Consider the following 16,157-nt stretch of genomic DNA (forward strand, 5'->3'; position numbering starts at 1 on the left):
TAACTACCTTACACATTTAAACTTCAAGCGTGTGACTACAGGAACAAACGTTCCGTTGTAGGATAAAAACTTCAGATACATAGGGTGAAATACAGCAGCTTATCTTCCACGATTCTTTTACGTAGATGGCTCGACAAACAATTAAGAGTTTCGGTGATTAACATTTTTTGTCAGTAGAATGAGAGGAACTGTATGGAATCCCCCAACACATGACCAGGGCTGGTGAACAAGAGCAACACTTCAGATTTGTCCTTTTGATGTCTCTTATGATGTTTCTTTTTTATGTTTCTTATTTTAACTGAAGAAATAAGGAAACAGGGAGAAAACGTGTCATTTTCCACATCATATCTTTTCGTTTATTATATTATTTAAATCCGCCTTTTACCTGCTTAACCTAACAGTAGAGCATAGGACAGGGTTTTTGAAATTGCTTCTAGAAAAAAAACCTGAAAGTCATATTAACTAGGGAAAATATTAGAGAAGTGAAAGTCATATCGAGCTTTATCCTATTAATTACCGTAAATGGACGAATATAGTACTGGCCCTTGGAGATGCATTCCGAAAGCTCAATACCGGGAAAGAGTACAATTACGACGGGTGTATTCTAAATCAAGCATAAATCTATATATATCTTTTTTCACACCCAGGAGAACAATGTATTCAAGTCTTACGTTTGTGCAAAGTCAACTTTACATGTCGTAATAAGATGCATTGTCTCTCTGTGGTCATAGGCCGCTTGTGTATGCAAACACACAGAGGCCGCTTGTGCATGCGAACCCATAAAGTTACCATTGACAGCAAAAATTGACAACGTACATATGTTGTTTACATGATAATGTGCATATCCAATGGCCGTGGTAAACACTGTGACAAGAGGCTTTTATATACGGTACCAGAGGGCCTTAGACTAACACTAATATGTCTACACTTACAAAATACTGTCACAAAATTGAATATCAAAAACACCCACTTAATAGATAACACACGGGCCCCAACGCATCAAAAACCGACGATTTCAAAATTTAAATGTTTGAATATTTTTTTTAATGAAATGAGACAAATATATGGGCATCTAAAATGTAGAATTTACGGTCAACTGCAATAAAAAAAAAAGCTCCTAATTATGTTGGTTTGTTTTTATATCGGTAAATGAAACTATTTTGTATCATAATGTCAATTTCATATGAAATTTATTTCTCTTAAATGTACCGATCAATGAATGATATCGCTAAGATTCGCATTGAGATAAAAGCTATGTATAAATAACACTTACCGAGTTGGAAACAGCACACTGGAATTAAAGATTGTATAACAATAAATACTTCATCAAGACCAAAAAAAGTGACGATAAAAATATTAATTAATTTCAAAACCAAATCAAAATCTCAGGGTTTCAATAATTTCAAAATTCATAGAAAATTCACAGTCTACTAGAAATATTGTTAAGCATCATTGAAAAGCGTGTGAATTATTTTCTTACCTGCTGCCGCAAATATTAACAGGTTCCTCATTTTCGGTATTAGATGATATTGCACTATTTGTAAAAGAAACAGTCAAACAAACAAATAAAAAAAAAGAAGAAATAAAACGAAAGTGTTAATCCAAAAAGGCACGGCTAAAAGCCGTGAATCTGTCGAAAAGTCGCCTGCACTGAAAACTCCGTCAAGGCTGAACCAGGTCTGTTAATGTTGTGTCCAAACTAAGCGACACCGCAGAGGCGTGAGACAGGGATGCCCGCCGCTGATAGTACTTTTCACACTGATTAGATTTCGTTTATGTCACTAAACGGTTTTCAATTCGCAAAGTCATGTTTCTGGGTTTTTAATGTTTGAATCTAAGAAAATAAGAATAATAATTAAATTTCCAATTGACGATTTTCAATTAACATCTAACAGCTACATGGATATCAACCAAGAGTCAGACAGCGAAATGAACTCGAAATGTTGACATGGGAAGATTCCCCGGAAAAAAAAATGAGGAATTAATGACGTATTTTGACACGATCGCAACGACAACGGAAATAAATAGACGTCTTTTGTGTTGAATATTTTACGTATTATATAAAATACCACGATTGGTTTTATAAATGAGGAACCCTCGGGGATGCTATTTCAACATAGAAAATAAATTATGATGTTTTAAGTCTATATATTTGTTATTTTCTTCAGAATTCTTGGCCGTTGCTTTTTATTTAGATTGATAATAAGTTTGTTATAAAGGTCGACATTTTTGTTTTTGAAATTGATACACTTCAAAGATGAAAATTCAACTTTTCTTTACATTGGTATCTCAGATCATTTGTTGTTTTTATAATTAATCGACATCCCATGAACGCATACTTTACATTTCTATACGAATTGAACAAGTATCTTCGTTTTTTGGAGTTTAAAACGTGTTCTTGATTTTTCTCGCACGTGATTTGTTCTCCCCTCCGGGGGCCCCATTAATATGCAGATTAGACATGCTTGTACTGTTATAAGACCTCGAACAATCCCTTTGTGAGAAACATAAACGTCAATTAGCAGGGAACGAAGATGACCGTTTCATTAGGTGCCCCACGACTCGATCTAAAAATAAATTGAGACCAATGGATACTTTGACCGCAATTCCCGTAAGACCCGCACTACATTGTTTTTTGGCATTTTTTGTAATTGATGGTGGATTATTTTGAATATATGCTGGGGATCTTGTCGGGCTTTAAATTACCAAAAAAATCGCACCGTAATATACGTTCTTTGCGCATTGTATATCAAATGTACATTAATACTGTATATGATTGCAAAAATACATGTACAGTTACAAAAATACATATACAGTTACAAATATATATTTACAGTTACAAATATACATGTACAGTTACAAATATATATGTACAGTTACAAAAATATATGTACAGTTACAAAAATACATGTACAGTTACAAATATATATTTACAGTTACAAAAATATATGTACAGTTACAAAAATACATGTACAGTTACAAATATACATGTACAGTTACAAATATACATGTACAGTTACAAATATATATGTACAGTTACAAAAATACATGTACATTTACAAAAATATATGCACAGTTACAAATATACATGTACAGTTACAAATATATATGTACAGTTACAAAAATACATGTAAAGTTACGAAAATACATGTACAATTACAAAAATACATGTACAGTTACAAATATATATGTACAGTTACAAAAATATATGTACAGTTACAAAAATACATGCACAGTTACAAATATACATGTACAGTTACAAATATATATCTACAGTTACAAAAATACATGTAAAGTTACGCAAGTACATGTACAGTTACAAATATACATGTACAGTTACAAATGTACATGTACAATTACAAAAATACATGTACAATTACAAAAATACATGTAGAGTTACAAATATATATTTACAGTTACAAATATGCATGTACAGTTACAAATATATATTTACAGTTACAAAAATATATGTACAGTTACAAAAATATATGTACAGTTACAAATATACATGTACAGTTACAAAAATACATGTACAGTTACAAATATATATGCACAGTTACAAATATACATGTACAGTTACAAATATATATGTACAGTTACAAATATATATGCACAGTTACAAAAATACATGTACAGTTACAAATATATATGTACAGTTACAAATATATATGTACAGTTACAAATATATATTTACAGTTACAAATATGCATGTACAGTTACAAATATATATTTACAGTTACAAAAATATATGTACAGTTAAAAAAATATATGTACAGTTACAAATATATATGTACAGTTACAAATATACATGTACAGTTACAAATATATATTTACAGTTACAAATATGCATGTACAGTTACAAAAATACATGTAAAGTTATGCAAGTACATGTACAGTTACAAATATACATGTACAGTTACAAATATATATGTACAGTTACAAAAATACATGTACAGTTACAAATATATATGTACAGTTACAAAAATACATGTACAGTTACAAATATATATGTACAGTTACAAATATACATGTACAGTTACAAAAATATATGTACAGTTACAAAAATATATGTACAGTTACAAATATACATATACAGTTACAAATATATATGTACAGTTACAAAAATACATGTACAGTTACAAATATATATGTACAGTTACAAATATACATGTACAGTTACAAAAATATATGTACAGTTACAAAAATATATGTACAGTTACAAATATATATGTACAGTTACAGATATACATGTACAGTTACAAATATATATGTACAGTTACAAATATACATGTACAGTTACAAATATATATGTACAGTTACAAATATATATTTACAGTTACAAATATACATGTACAGTTACAAATATATATGTACAGTTACAAATATACATTTACAGTTACAAATATATATGTACAGTTACAAATATACATGTACAGCTACAAATATATATGTACAGTTACAAATATACATTTACAGTTACAAATATATATGTACAGTTACAAATATACATGTACAGTTACAAATATATATTTACAGTTACAAATATACATGTACAGTTACAAATATACATGTACAGTTACAAATATATATGTACAGTTACAAATATACATGTACAGTTACAAATATACATGTACAGTTACAAATATATATGTACAGTTACAAATATATATTTACAGTTACAAATATACATGTACAGTTACAAATATACATGTACAGTTACAAATATATATATGTACAGTTACAAATATATATGTACAGTTACAAATATACATGTACAGTTACAAATATACATGTACAGTTACAAATATACATGTACAGTTACAAATATATATGTACAGTTACAAATATATATGCCCACAGCCTTATCTATCTGTACTTATAAAATTCAAGTAAGAAGAAAATACAGTTTGAATTGCGCGTATCGATAAAGATAAAGAGTCCCTCCATGAACTGATACTAGCTAGAATAGGAGTTGTTTTTTTTCGTTACCGGTTCTCTTTGTGGAGTAAGGCTTTTCAAACCGAATTTGTTTTACACACATCTCTGATACTAGTCCCATATAATACAGCCATAATTATTGGACCCATTGGAACGAAAGTCTTAGGAATTGTAAAACAGGGCTGGTGATTTGTTATGTGTTTAATTGTTTTAAGCATTAAATATCCACGTTTAGTACCAATTATCTGAAATAGTAAACGAATGTTTGGGCGTGGTCAAAATTCAGCATCAGCATAATGGTGCAAAATTAAAAGAAAAACCACACACATGCAAACAGTGTAGCACCGGAATGGCTGTAAACCGAATATGCACAGTGACACTCTTTCGTTTCCCAAGTACGCAAAATCACATGTCTTTCTTATGCACAAATAATTAGTTTTGATTCTTAGTTACGTGAATCAGTCACAATACAAATGTGAATCATAGCCTCGACTGTAAAAAAAAAAAAAATGTCGTTAAACTTAATACTAAGACTAAGTATATATATTTTGGAACTCTTTAGAAAAAGAAGTTTCGAGAAGTATGTGTCACTTGTACAACTCTTGTGATGACTAAAGACAACTCAGTTCTGATTAAAAAAAAATAGCTGACGATTTCTTTTCAGAATGTCCCAAGCAAATACCCTAGTGCCAAAACATGCGTTATTAGATTAAATCTCCAATGTTTGGTAGCGGAGACGAAGCAAAACAAAAGGATATCACATTACTGATTGTTTCCTCTACTGTATGTGGGTGGATATGTATCATAAATATTCACAATGCATGCATCGATCTCAGGGCACGTGTGTGTAGCCCCCACACATTCTGCTCCCCCACCACCCCCGTGTAATCTTGACATGTGACAAAATGATCGTGTTATTATCACGTACAAAGTTTGTGATTAGTACATGCAAAGATCGATTGATCAGCGGGGTCAATTTTTATAGTTGCGGTGAATGGTAGCAGAAATGCAAGGTGGGACCGAGGAATTAAACTCATGCACTGAAGGATCCCCCCCCCCCCCCTTTTTTTTGGAAGGGGGGGGGACTGCTTCTCTTGCTAAACTAACCAAGAATTTCATACAAATTTAACGGCAACTTTTTTCTCCACTTACTTCCCACCCCTCGACTTTGAAAAACGACACCGTGCGAAGTGCCCCTGAGCTCACCACAACTCACCATATCTTTATATCTCACGCCAGGTGTTCGGATACTAAAAACAGGGTAGGTCATTGAGAACCGGTGTTGTAGCATACACCCCCCCCCCTCCACATAGACTTCCCCCCAGAAAAACGGGCCCGGGATAGATTCTCCCATAGGGGGAAAAGCGTCCCAGCATATGATTTCCCCCTATGTAAAAAATCAGTATACAGTTTCCCCTTGGATGGAAAAACCGCCCTGGTATAGAATCCCCCCACACCGGCTTCTGGATTTCATTTCTTATAGTTCAATGAAATAGATATGCGCTCATCAATATCATGATATTCATAAAACAAACAAATATTTTTTTTTTTTTGGATATGTTGAAGTTGGTTTTACACCTTTTCCCAGCTTCACTATTTCAGATGTTAGCAACTAGTAAATAACGATAAAGACTTGAGATGTCTGAATGAATTTTGATATACCATTACACGATGTAAATAATTTCCTTTTTTAAAAGAAATCATAAGATGATGATTGTTCACGATACACAAGACCCTGCTCCAAAAAAAAATAAAAAAAAAAATAATAAATAATAAGATAAGCTAGAAAATTCTAGTAATAGAACTGGAAACGGATACATAGCTAAAATGTAAGAGGGGGGTACTGTCATTTAGGGGGAAATTCTATACTGGGACGGTTTTTCCAAGGGGGAAAATTGGGCCCGGGTTAATTCTTCCTAGGGGGGGATTCTATGCCAGGCCCATCTTTCTGGGGGAATGTCTATCCTGGGCCCGTTTTTCCGGAGGGGGAAATTCTATACTACAACACCGGGTCAAAGATTTAAAACGCCGTTTTGGGATAAGTACACAATATTTATTCTCAGCGGTCGTATGTAATGTTCACGACAGACATAATTTAAACAATCATCTTAGTACTATTATCGCTAAGATGACTGTTTAATCTATTTCTGTTCTGAACATTGCATACGACCACTGAGAGTAAATATTTTGTATTTATCCCCCAAAACGTGTACTACATGTAAATTGCCCAGTTAACAGAGAAAACGTGATCTCGTTGGACATACTAAATATTAAGACCGCGACGGAATCGGACACGAAATAATGGTTTCGTAAACTCAACTTTATTCTCTATGGACAACATCTATTTCGATGGTGACAAATTCCCCGACTCTTAACATTCAAATCGTATATGTTTTAGCAATAGCGATGTGAATTATAACCGCTTATTATTATGAAGCGAGTATGAAATCGGCAATTGCGAGTAAACGTTTACATAAGTTACTGTTTGAATATTATTTCGGAAGGTCATTCCATTCAGCATGAGCAATTGGCGCTGTTTTTATAATGAACTGTGCAATCAGAATTTATTTTTAATTGGCGCTGTTTTTATAATGAACTGTGCAATCAGAATTTATTTTTAATTGGCGCTGTTTTTATAATGAACTGTGCAATCAGAATTTATTTTTAATTGGCGCTGTTTTTATAATGAACTGTGCAATCAGAATTTATTTTTAAATGGCGCTGTTTTTATAATGAACTGTGCAATCAGAATTTATTTTTAATTGGCGCTGTTTTTATAATGAACTGTGCAATCAGAATTTATTTTTGGATTTAAAAGATTACAATGTATCTTACATAGTTGACAAATGGTGTATTTCGAAAAATAAATAAAACTAATTAAATCTAAATGAGAAATCACGATGCATGTACTTTATTTTAATGCAAGCAATGATATTCTTTCTTCTTTTTATTTAGATTGTGATCTACGTGTTGCTGGGAAGTGGACCCGGAGCTCGGCGTTATACATATTGTCTATTTAATTAATACAACTTTGGGCAGTACAGCCCATCAGTATTTAAATGTAACAATAAAATAACAACATAGTTATCACATAAGGAGTCTAAGGGGGGGGGGGGGGGGGGGGAGGGGGGAGGGGGTCCCTGATCAGGTGTTCCACAGTTTCACACGTCCAGTTTCTTGTAGGTATGTTTATAGAGGGCGAAGCCCGGGCCGTGAGAGCGGAGGTCTCCCTATAGGTAACACGTATATACATGTTTAAAAGGAAAATATAGGAAAATAATGAAAAATTACACCATACCTATGGAACTTGAAAAGTTTGGTACCAATGGCGTCGATTCGAATATTAGCGCGTGGAGATGTATTCCTCCATTTTGAATCTCGTCTACCCTAGTATACGTCGTTCTGAGATGTTACATAAAATCCGTAAAAGCGTGTAAATCTTATGTTCCTAACCATATATGATCACTCCACGATTAGCGCCATGTTTTTTTTGTTGTGGTTCAAACAAACTTCCACCAGAGTTCGTTTGCTCACAAACCAAACTCTTCCACTTAGGTATTATAGGATAGCGATTTCTTAGGCCGCGTATACTGTGACGTCACTGTAGAATGACGAAAAAACATAACGTCAAACGTAACCAACTTTCAAAACAAGAACGTAAACACCAAATTCATTACTTTACACAATAATTTGAACAGAGTATCCCTACTTTTTAATGATCTTTTGATCATTTTATGTTTAAAATAAAATCCATACTTTTATATTAATGCTTTTAATATTAATATCTTCAGACTTTTAACTGCGAACTACTTCTTTAGTGTAATTTGTCTGCGTGATAATCGCGGACTCACAATATACAAATCTGTATATTGTGGTGCGTCACATAGGAGAAGTCTATTCGTAGGCACTGTGACGTAATGAGGCCTCGACGGGGAGTTTGGTGGTTCAAACGCTATGTTTGTAAATTTGCTAAATAACGACGCTGAATATGACGTCACAATGTACTGTTTACATCAATTGCGTTATATTTCCCGCGTTCAATAAATAGGCGGATCAAATATCCAAAATTAGGATGCTTTGATACAGCTCCGTCCGCGTGCTAACTTCGGGTTGTTTTTGTCCTGATTTGGATATAGATAATAATGCCAAAACTTTTTTGCTTCGCCCTCAAACACGGTAACGCCGTAAAACATATTATATGATATTACCGTGCGAAGCTCGTCCGCGAAGCAAGGCTCTAAAGGTAACACGTATACGAAAAATAAAAAAAGAGAAAATCTGCAAATGAATACAGGTAATCTCTATATATGTTCACTGAAAATTTTGTGATCCATATGGGCGCCGCCATTATGCTTTGTTCACTAGTTGCTTCTACAGTTATTCGTGTTTTAATTTTGAATGCCAAAAATACAAGACTAACGTGCAATTTGTAATTCAAACACCCAGTTTGTTAAAAATGAATGGTATAATTATTATTGTTACAGTCTTTAGCCAATCATCAAATAGAAAAACATTAATACGACTAAATAGATGAACGAGTTCATGAGTTTCTTTAAATAAAAATATACGATATATTTACTCTTACTTTTTACCACTTTGAATTTATTGGTTAATTTTGTTTTGTTTTAACTGTCTTTTAAATTGCAAATGGGGTGTATTGTTGTCTATAATTGTTTGGTTTGAAAGAGAAAAGTGTCGTAGTCTCGTTCAACCAGACGCTCTGCTTTTTCCGTAATTATCCGAAGAGCAGAGCGTCTGGTAAAGATACGCGATAACGTTTGTAAAGTCAGAGCGAGGCTTACCAAAATTTCGGTATTTAATTTGATTGGTTGATTCAACACACCTTCAAAATAACGACTACCGAAGAAATTTGTAATAGATTGAATTTGCCGTTTTAGGTTAATCATTTACAACTAGAGTGTTTATAAAAACTTTTGTAAAAGGAAAGGATTTATTTGCTGTTCTACCCACGGGAAATGGTAAAACCGTTTTATCAAAATTACTTTAGGAGGCAAAAGTAAAAGTACAATTTCCAGCTGACAAAGAGCGTAAGTTTTTATTGTACATGTAGTAATGATTTTCCCATTATTAATCACTAATGAAGGATCAACTAATTAGCATCAAATTTCGGAATTGACTGTTTATGTAAGAGAGAATCCAACAGAAACTAATTTAGCGCTCCCTAGCGGTAACAGTTATTATCGCGTGTCTTTACCAGACTCTCTGCTCGTCGTAGATTTAGAGAGACAGCCGAGTGTCTGGTTGAACGAGACTAAAAGTGTCGAGGCTAAATGTGACGTCACAATGCATGATTTATGTCAGCTGGCGTTATATTCCCCGCTTTAAATGAATAGGCGGATCCTGTAGAACTATTATTTAAGAAATAAGGTATCATTTAAAAATATTTATCGGGATATAAATACGGGTTGGTCACGTGATCAAATTCCATAAAGCCCGAAGGGCTTTATGGAAAATTTGATCATGTACCAACCCGTATTTATATCCCGATAAATATTTTTAAATGATACCTTATTACTTATATTTACATTTTTGGTTGGTAACATTGCTGAATTGTGTTAACAACACGTTTCCATACATTTCAAATTGTTGACGTCCACAACGAAGCGTCATAGATGTTCAAAATGACGACAACACAAAACAAAGTTCTATAAAATGAAGAACTGTTTTAATTATTAAGACGCTAGAAAGCAAGTATATCAACATATACTTATACATTAACTCGGGAGTATATAATGGAAAACTCTTCCATATGTCTAATTTTAGGGAGTGGGGGAATTATGATTTAAACGGGGATGCGCAGTGTTACACTTAGAGTTGTGATGCGCTTTGACTTTTGAAAAGTGAAGACGTTGAAGACCGACTTTGAAAGATATTCTGTGGATATTGCGGAGTTAACAGAAGACTGAGATGGAGGAACATGAAGAACAGGACGGCAGTCGTCAGGTGTAGGCAAATCTTTTCTAGACAGGACAGAGGACGCAGCTCAGATAAATCTCCGGAAAGAACTGAACATCGCAGAGAATGTGGAACTGCACGAAGATAAGGGACGGTTTGGATTTGGATATGTAATTGTTGATAAACATGAGCTCACTGAACGCTTCTTTTGACTCGATAATTTTTTGTAATAGGTTTTTAACGACGCCTCGCTTCGATGTCCCGACATAAACTTGGAAACCGACATCAAGCACTATGGCTGCTGTGGCACGGAAGCAGTGTGGTGTGTAGGTCTTAATGCACTTTGACGACTTATCGGTCATACATCCTGTGAATGACCTTTTTGCTAAAGCCTAATGTCATCGTCTAGCAGTAGGTACAATTCCGCATCACCGATGACCAGGGTGAAGTTGTAGCAGACGAAATTTTAGACATACATTAGGCCTAGTAGGCTAGTAACTAAAGACATTATTTACAGAAATGTTTTTATCAATTATTGATGAAAGTTCACTGCTTGGAATACAAATAAAACCGTAAATACATATTGTGATGTTGATTTCATCTATTGAAAGATTTCTGTAGTAAGTGAGAGCGATTGCTAGATGTGTATTGCCTTAGTAAAAGTAGTACCTGTTACCTAATTTTAACAAATGTTCATACGCACAGCCGTGACCTCTGTTGACCCCGTAGTAGATTTATCCAGAAATAAATACGTATTGCTCGTAATAGTGTTATGTAGGAGAAAACAGTTGCAAATGTAAATATCCTCGTATATTCCCCTTTAATATTTAGATGTTATTGGGCGTTTAGTGCAAGGAAAATTTCATAAATAATATATATTTTGAAATGAATTATTGTTTATAATTGTTCGGTTTGAAAGATGAAAAAAAAAAAAAAAAATCGAGGCTACATCTGACGTCACTATGCACGGTTTACGTCGGCTGGTGCTATATTCTCCGCGTTAAAGGGATAGGTGGATCCTGTAATTATCCTCATAGATATCCCCCTTTGATACTGGGCGTTTAGCGCAAGGGGAATTTCATAAATAAAACATATTTTTAAATGAATTGTAATTTACCGTACTGAACTATGACTATCACTTGGGACACGCCAATGACCATATCATGCTTCGCTCGGTCCAACGGATACAATAGTTCAAAGTACAGTACATAATTGGAAAGTAATATATTAAAGCGACAATTCAGCATTACGTGATGCAAGAGCATAATGAAGTTATCTTCCTCGAGCAGTCAGGGTAGGTGTGTGTTGTGAACCCACAACGGAAGCAATTTATATGAACTTGGCGATTTGTAGTAGTATTTTTGAATGTTTTTTTTCCTTAGAGGGGAGTATTTAGGACATTTAAGGAAGTTAGCTCCTGAGCTTTTGAGTGCAAATGCGCAGGATGCTAAAACTAAGTATTCACTGGTTCAATACTGATACCATTGGTGCAAACATATTACACATCTATTGCTGAACCTTATCCAGTTGAAATTTTTTGTGTCAATTCAAAATTTGAAAGGGTTTGACAGGGACTATATTTTCTGGCGGAGGGATTCACCAATCAAAAAGTTCTAATTCTGCATGATACATGTATTACAGTTTCTGTTTCATCCAATGTATCGTCTATTTTATACCCCTATACGTGTATTTCAGTTTTATAATTCATGATACAGGTAGTTTAGACTTGGAACTAGTTCAAATGTTGTAATTTATCAACTTGGTTGATATATTTTTTCCAAACAGAACACCGATTCTTTAAAAAGTTCTAATTAATTTACTCGACATTTTGTATAAAAATTCAGTATTTTCGCCAATAATTCAAAAATTTGGTCTCCAATCCCCACTTTTTAAAGTTGCATTTTAAATTGGAGGACCGGACCTTGAAAATTGTATAAAATTTTAGAAATTGACATTACTCCTAATGTGTCCTTTTAAACTCTGAATTTTGAAATCAAGACGTTTTTCGTATATCAAGTGCACAAAGGTCATTATTTATTTCCTTTACTAGTATTACCCTCTCCTTGTCATGGACCAGTATAACTATCCCCTCTCCTTGTGATCGATTTGTTATACGTTTTGTTCTATGGGAAGCATGGACCCTATAACCATTAGGGGAAATATTGAAGTACTCAGTAACCCAGCATTCAAGAATATATATATCGTAGTCTAATAAGCAGTTTTGGAATTTTTTTTATCACAAAGTTTATTTTCCAAGCCTTCATTTACGTTTCATACGCGGCACTTTATATCCCCCCAGCCACCCCTATTCATCGTCATCTAGGGGCGTATCGCTCGGGGTTACTTGTTTCCCATTTACATAAAGTCGATCTCTAACAAACATCGCTCGCTGGTTATTATCGTTGGCCCTCTTGTATTGCGGGAGGACGCGTTCACGTCGGTCGCGATTCTCCCTTGGCAGCTGTTCGCTTAAATGCTGTATTCTGTATGCTTCAGCTTATTACTCGATTTACGAACCAGTTCCCTGTCTTGGAATCTTTTGAATTTTACAAGAATTAGGGCCATCTTCCTTCGCTAGGTTTTCCGACTCGGTACACACTATCGAACTATAAATTGTCTGCGTCCCGAACACGCAATTTGCTGTTACAGAAACTGTATTAGATGTTATGAGTTCATTTTCTATGACAGTACTGTATCATATGGCAATTTAATGGTAGGGTTGATTCATTGATTGTAAATCGTTTAATGTCCCTATCGAGAATCTTTCACTCATATGGAGACGTCACGACTGCCGGTGAAGGGCTGCAAAATATAGGCCTATGATCGGTACTTATGGCCATTGAGCAGGGAGGAATCTTTATCGTGCCACACCTGCTGTGACACGGAACCTTGGTTTTTGCTGTATCATCCCCATTTAGTCGCCTCTTACGACAAGCAAGGCGTACCCGAAGACCTATTCTAACTCGGATCCTCACGGGAACTTAATGGTAAAGGGATTACATTTGATATTTTATTATCACAGGCACTTGACGTTTTAAATATCTATAATAAAAAAAAAATGTCTTTCTGTAAAAGTAAATTTTATTCTTGGTCAAAGTTTATTCCTAAGGTGCGAGTACTCAACTGTGAAATGAGGAGGACCAGGGCAGAACGATGTTGTAGCTGTGCTTAGCTTCTGTGTAAGTTTAATTGAGTCTCTGTCCAACAGCCTTTTGGAAACAAGCAGGATAGAAGTTAGAAATGTTTATTTTACCACAGGCAGACGACTTTTCAAAAAGAGAATCAAGTCTATAAAGGTCAGCCTCCCAATCATTTACCAGTCTATAAAGGCCAGCCTCCTAATCATTTACCAGTCCTGTGAATTTAATCTACTTCACTTTCATCATTATCAAAAATAAATATTGATGTTGATTTAAATCATCCAAAATTGTTCATTATTCTGGTACTTCAAGATAGTCTATCTCATCCATTACATTTAGTATCTTTGATCACAGCTAGCCTAGACTTACGGGTTGTGTGTCCTGCCACTGCCAGAGAAAATAATCTGGATTGAGATTCATTGATTGAATATTGTTTAAAGTTCCCCTCGAGAATCTTTCTCTCATAAGGAGACGTCACCACTGCCGGAGAAGGGCTGCAAAATTTAGGCCTATGCTCGGCGCTTATTACCATTGAGCAAGGAGCAATCTTTATTGTGCCACACCTGCTGGACCTCGGTTTTTTGCAGTCTCATCCGAAAGACGGAATTGTGTGTTTTCGAGGGCGAAGACAAAACACAGGATCTTAATGTTGAAAAACACAATGAAAAAAATGTCGTTCTGTAACTAAACTATTCACATGAAAAGTTTGTTTACAGGGAAAAAAACTCAAGTCCCTGTGATCGAAAAATAGCACCGCTAGCCCGGAAAATTTGAGAGCAGGCGTATTCAAATAGGCATAAATATGACTTGTTATAAATAGGTCCGTTTCACTAACTGACTGCAGTTCGTAAAGTAGATGTAAACGTGAAAGCAGCACATACAGTGATACACACACGACCGCTTCACTAAAAAGTTACGATTACTATAGTGCATTTTACATGTAGGCTATTTACCTGACTGAGTGTGTTGACATTGTGGAGCACTTGCAGTCTGCATTTGCACACGAATAATGTGCAGTCCGAGCCCGAATTTGAAATTGATTAGAGATATTCTTCTTTGCTACCCATACAGCGGCGTAGCTTGGGGAAGATAAATATGGAAGCAGAAAGGGCAGGGAGTTTGGGGGCCGCCCTATGGTGGGGGACCAGGGGGCGAAGCCCTCGTAAGCTGGTGCATTTTAGACAATCAAGAAAGGTATTTTCAAAGTCTCCAATACACATTTTCTTTAATTTTAAACACAGGCACAAGGGGTAAGGACATTGCAACTTCTATCAATTTAAAAAAAAAAGATTATCCATTAGTTTTACTGCATTTTTTTGGGAGACGTTTTGTACTCTTATTATAACAAATAAATTAAATGTGTGTTTGAATTCCGTGAAAGCTTAATTAAAACTACTAAAATTCGATGTATTTAAAATGAAAGAAGATACAATTGAATTTTAGTAGTTTTAAATAAAGCTTTGACAGAGTTCAGAAACACGTTAGTTGTTATAACTAGAGTAAATAACGTCTAAAAAAAATTCAGTTAATCTTGTACATACTACACCAGGGCCGTAAATTACATGGAGGCGGAGGAGGCAGCTGCCTCCTCCAACTTTTGAGCCAAAAAAAATTAAAATTTAAAGTTCATTAGAATTTATGTTGTTTCCAATAACTAAGAACATGATACCTCCCTTAAAAAGCATTCCAAATCTTTCTTTTAGAATGAGTTAGTCAAGTAACATCTTAGAAGGCCCTAGAATCAAGGATTTTGCACGAAACGTGTTCAGTGTGCACAAAATGTGCTCAGCGTCTGGGGGCCTGGGCGGCCCCCAGACCCCCGCCTAATTTCCTGCCTCCTCCAAATTGAAGGTTAATTTACGGCCCTGCTACACCGTGAAAAAGATTAAATGATAAAATTTAGCTTCACCAAAAATTGATTTGAAGGAATTATTACAACAGCGGGGTAAAATACATTTATTCAAACACCAATGTTTCCAAAAAAGTAAGATATTTGGGGTTTGTCTAAGTAATCCATTCTATTAATGATCCACAAATGGAAAAAAAGAAACTGATATCACTCTTAAGTTTTCATCAAGGTAGACCACGCACATGTATAGACCATGCAAAAAGAATTTTTAGGTGAATTGATAAAAACTAAAGACATCGTTGACGGTCTCCGTT

At 34.6% G+C, this 16,157-nt stretch overlaps 1 protein-coding gene across 1 annotated transcript in view; it reads right to left on the bottom strand.

The window, feature by feature from the left end:
* LOC125663424 (mucin-4-like) overlaps positions 1 to 1,511 on the bottom strand; it is a 56,731-nt gene extending 55,220 nt beyond the window's left edge. The window contains exon 1 of the mRNA XM_056147751.1: positions 1,481 to 1,511. Coding sequence (XP_056003726.1) covers positions 1,481 to 1,511 — 31 coding nt within the window. The remainder of the gene's footprint in view (positions 1 to 1,480) is intronic.
* Between the last annotated feature and the right edge of the window lie 14,646 nt (positions 1,512 to 16,157).

The sequence above is a fragment of the Ostrea edulis genome, chromosome 8 (assembly GCF_947568905.1).
Source record: "Ostrea edulis chromosome 8, xbOstEdul1.1, whole genome shotgun sequence".
Classification (NCBI taxonomy): domain Eukaryota; kingdom Metazoa; phylum Mollusca; class Bivalvia; order Ostreida; family Ostreidae; genus Ostrea; species Ostrea edulis.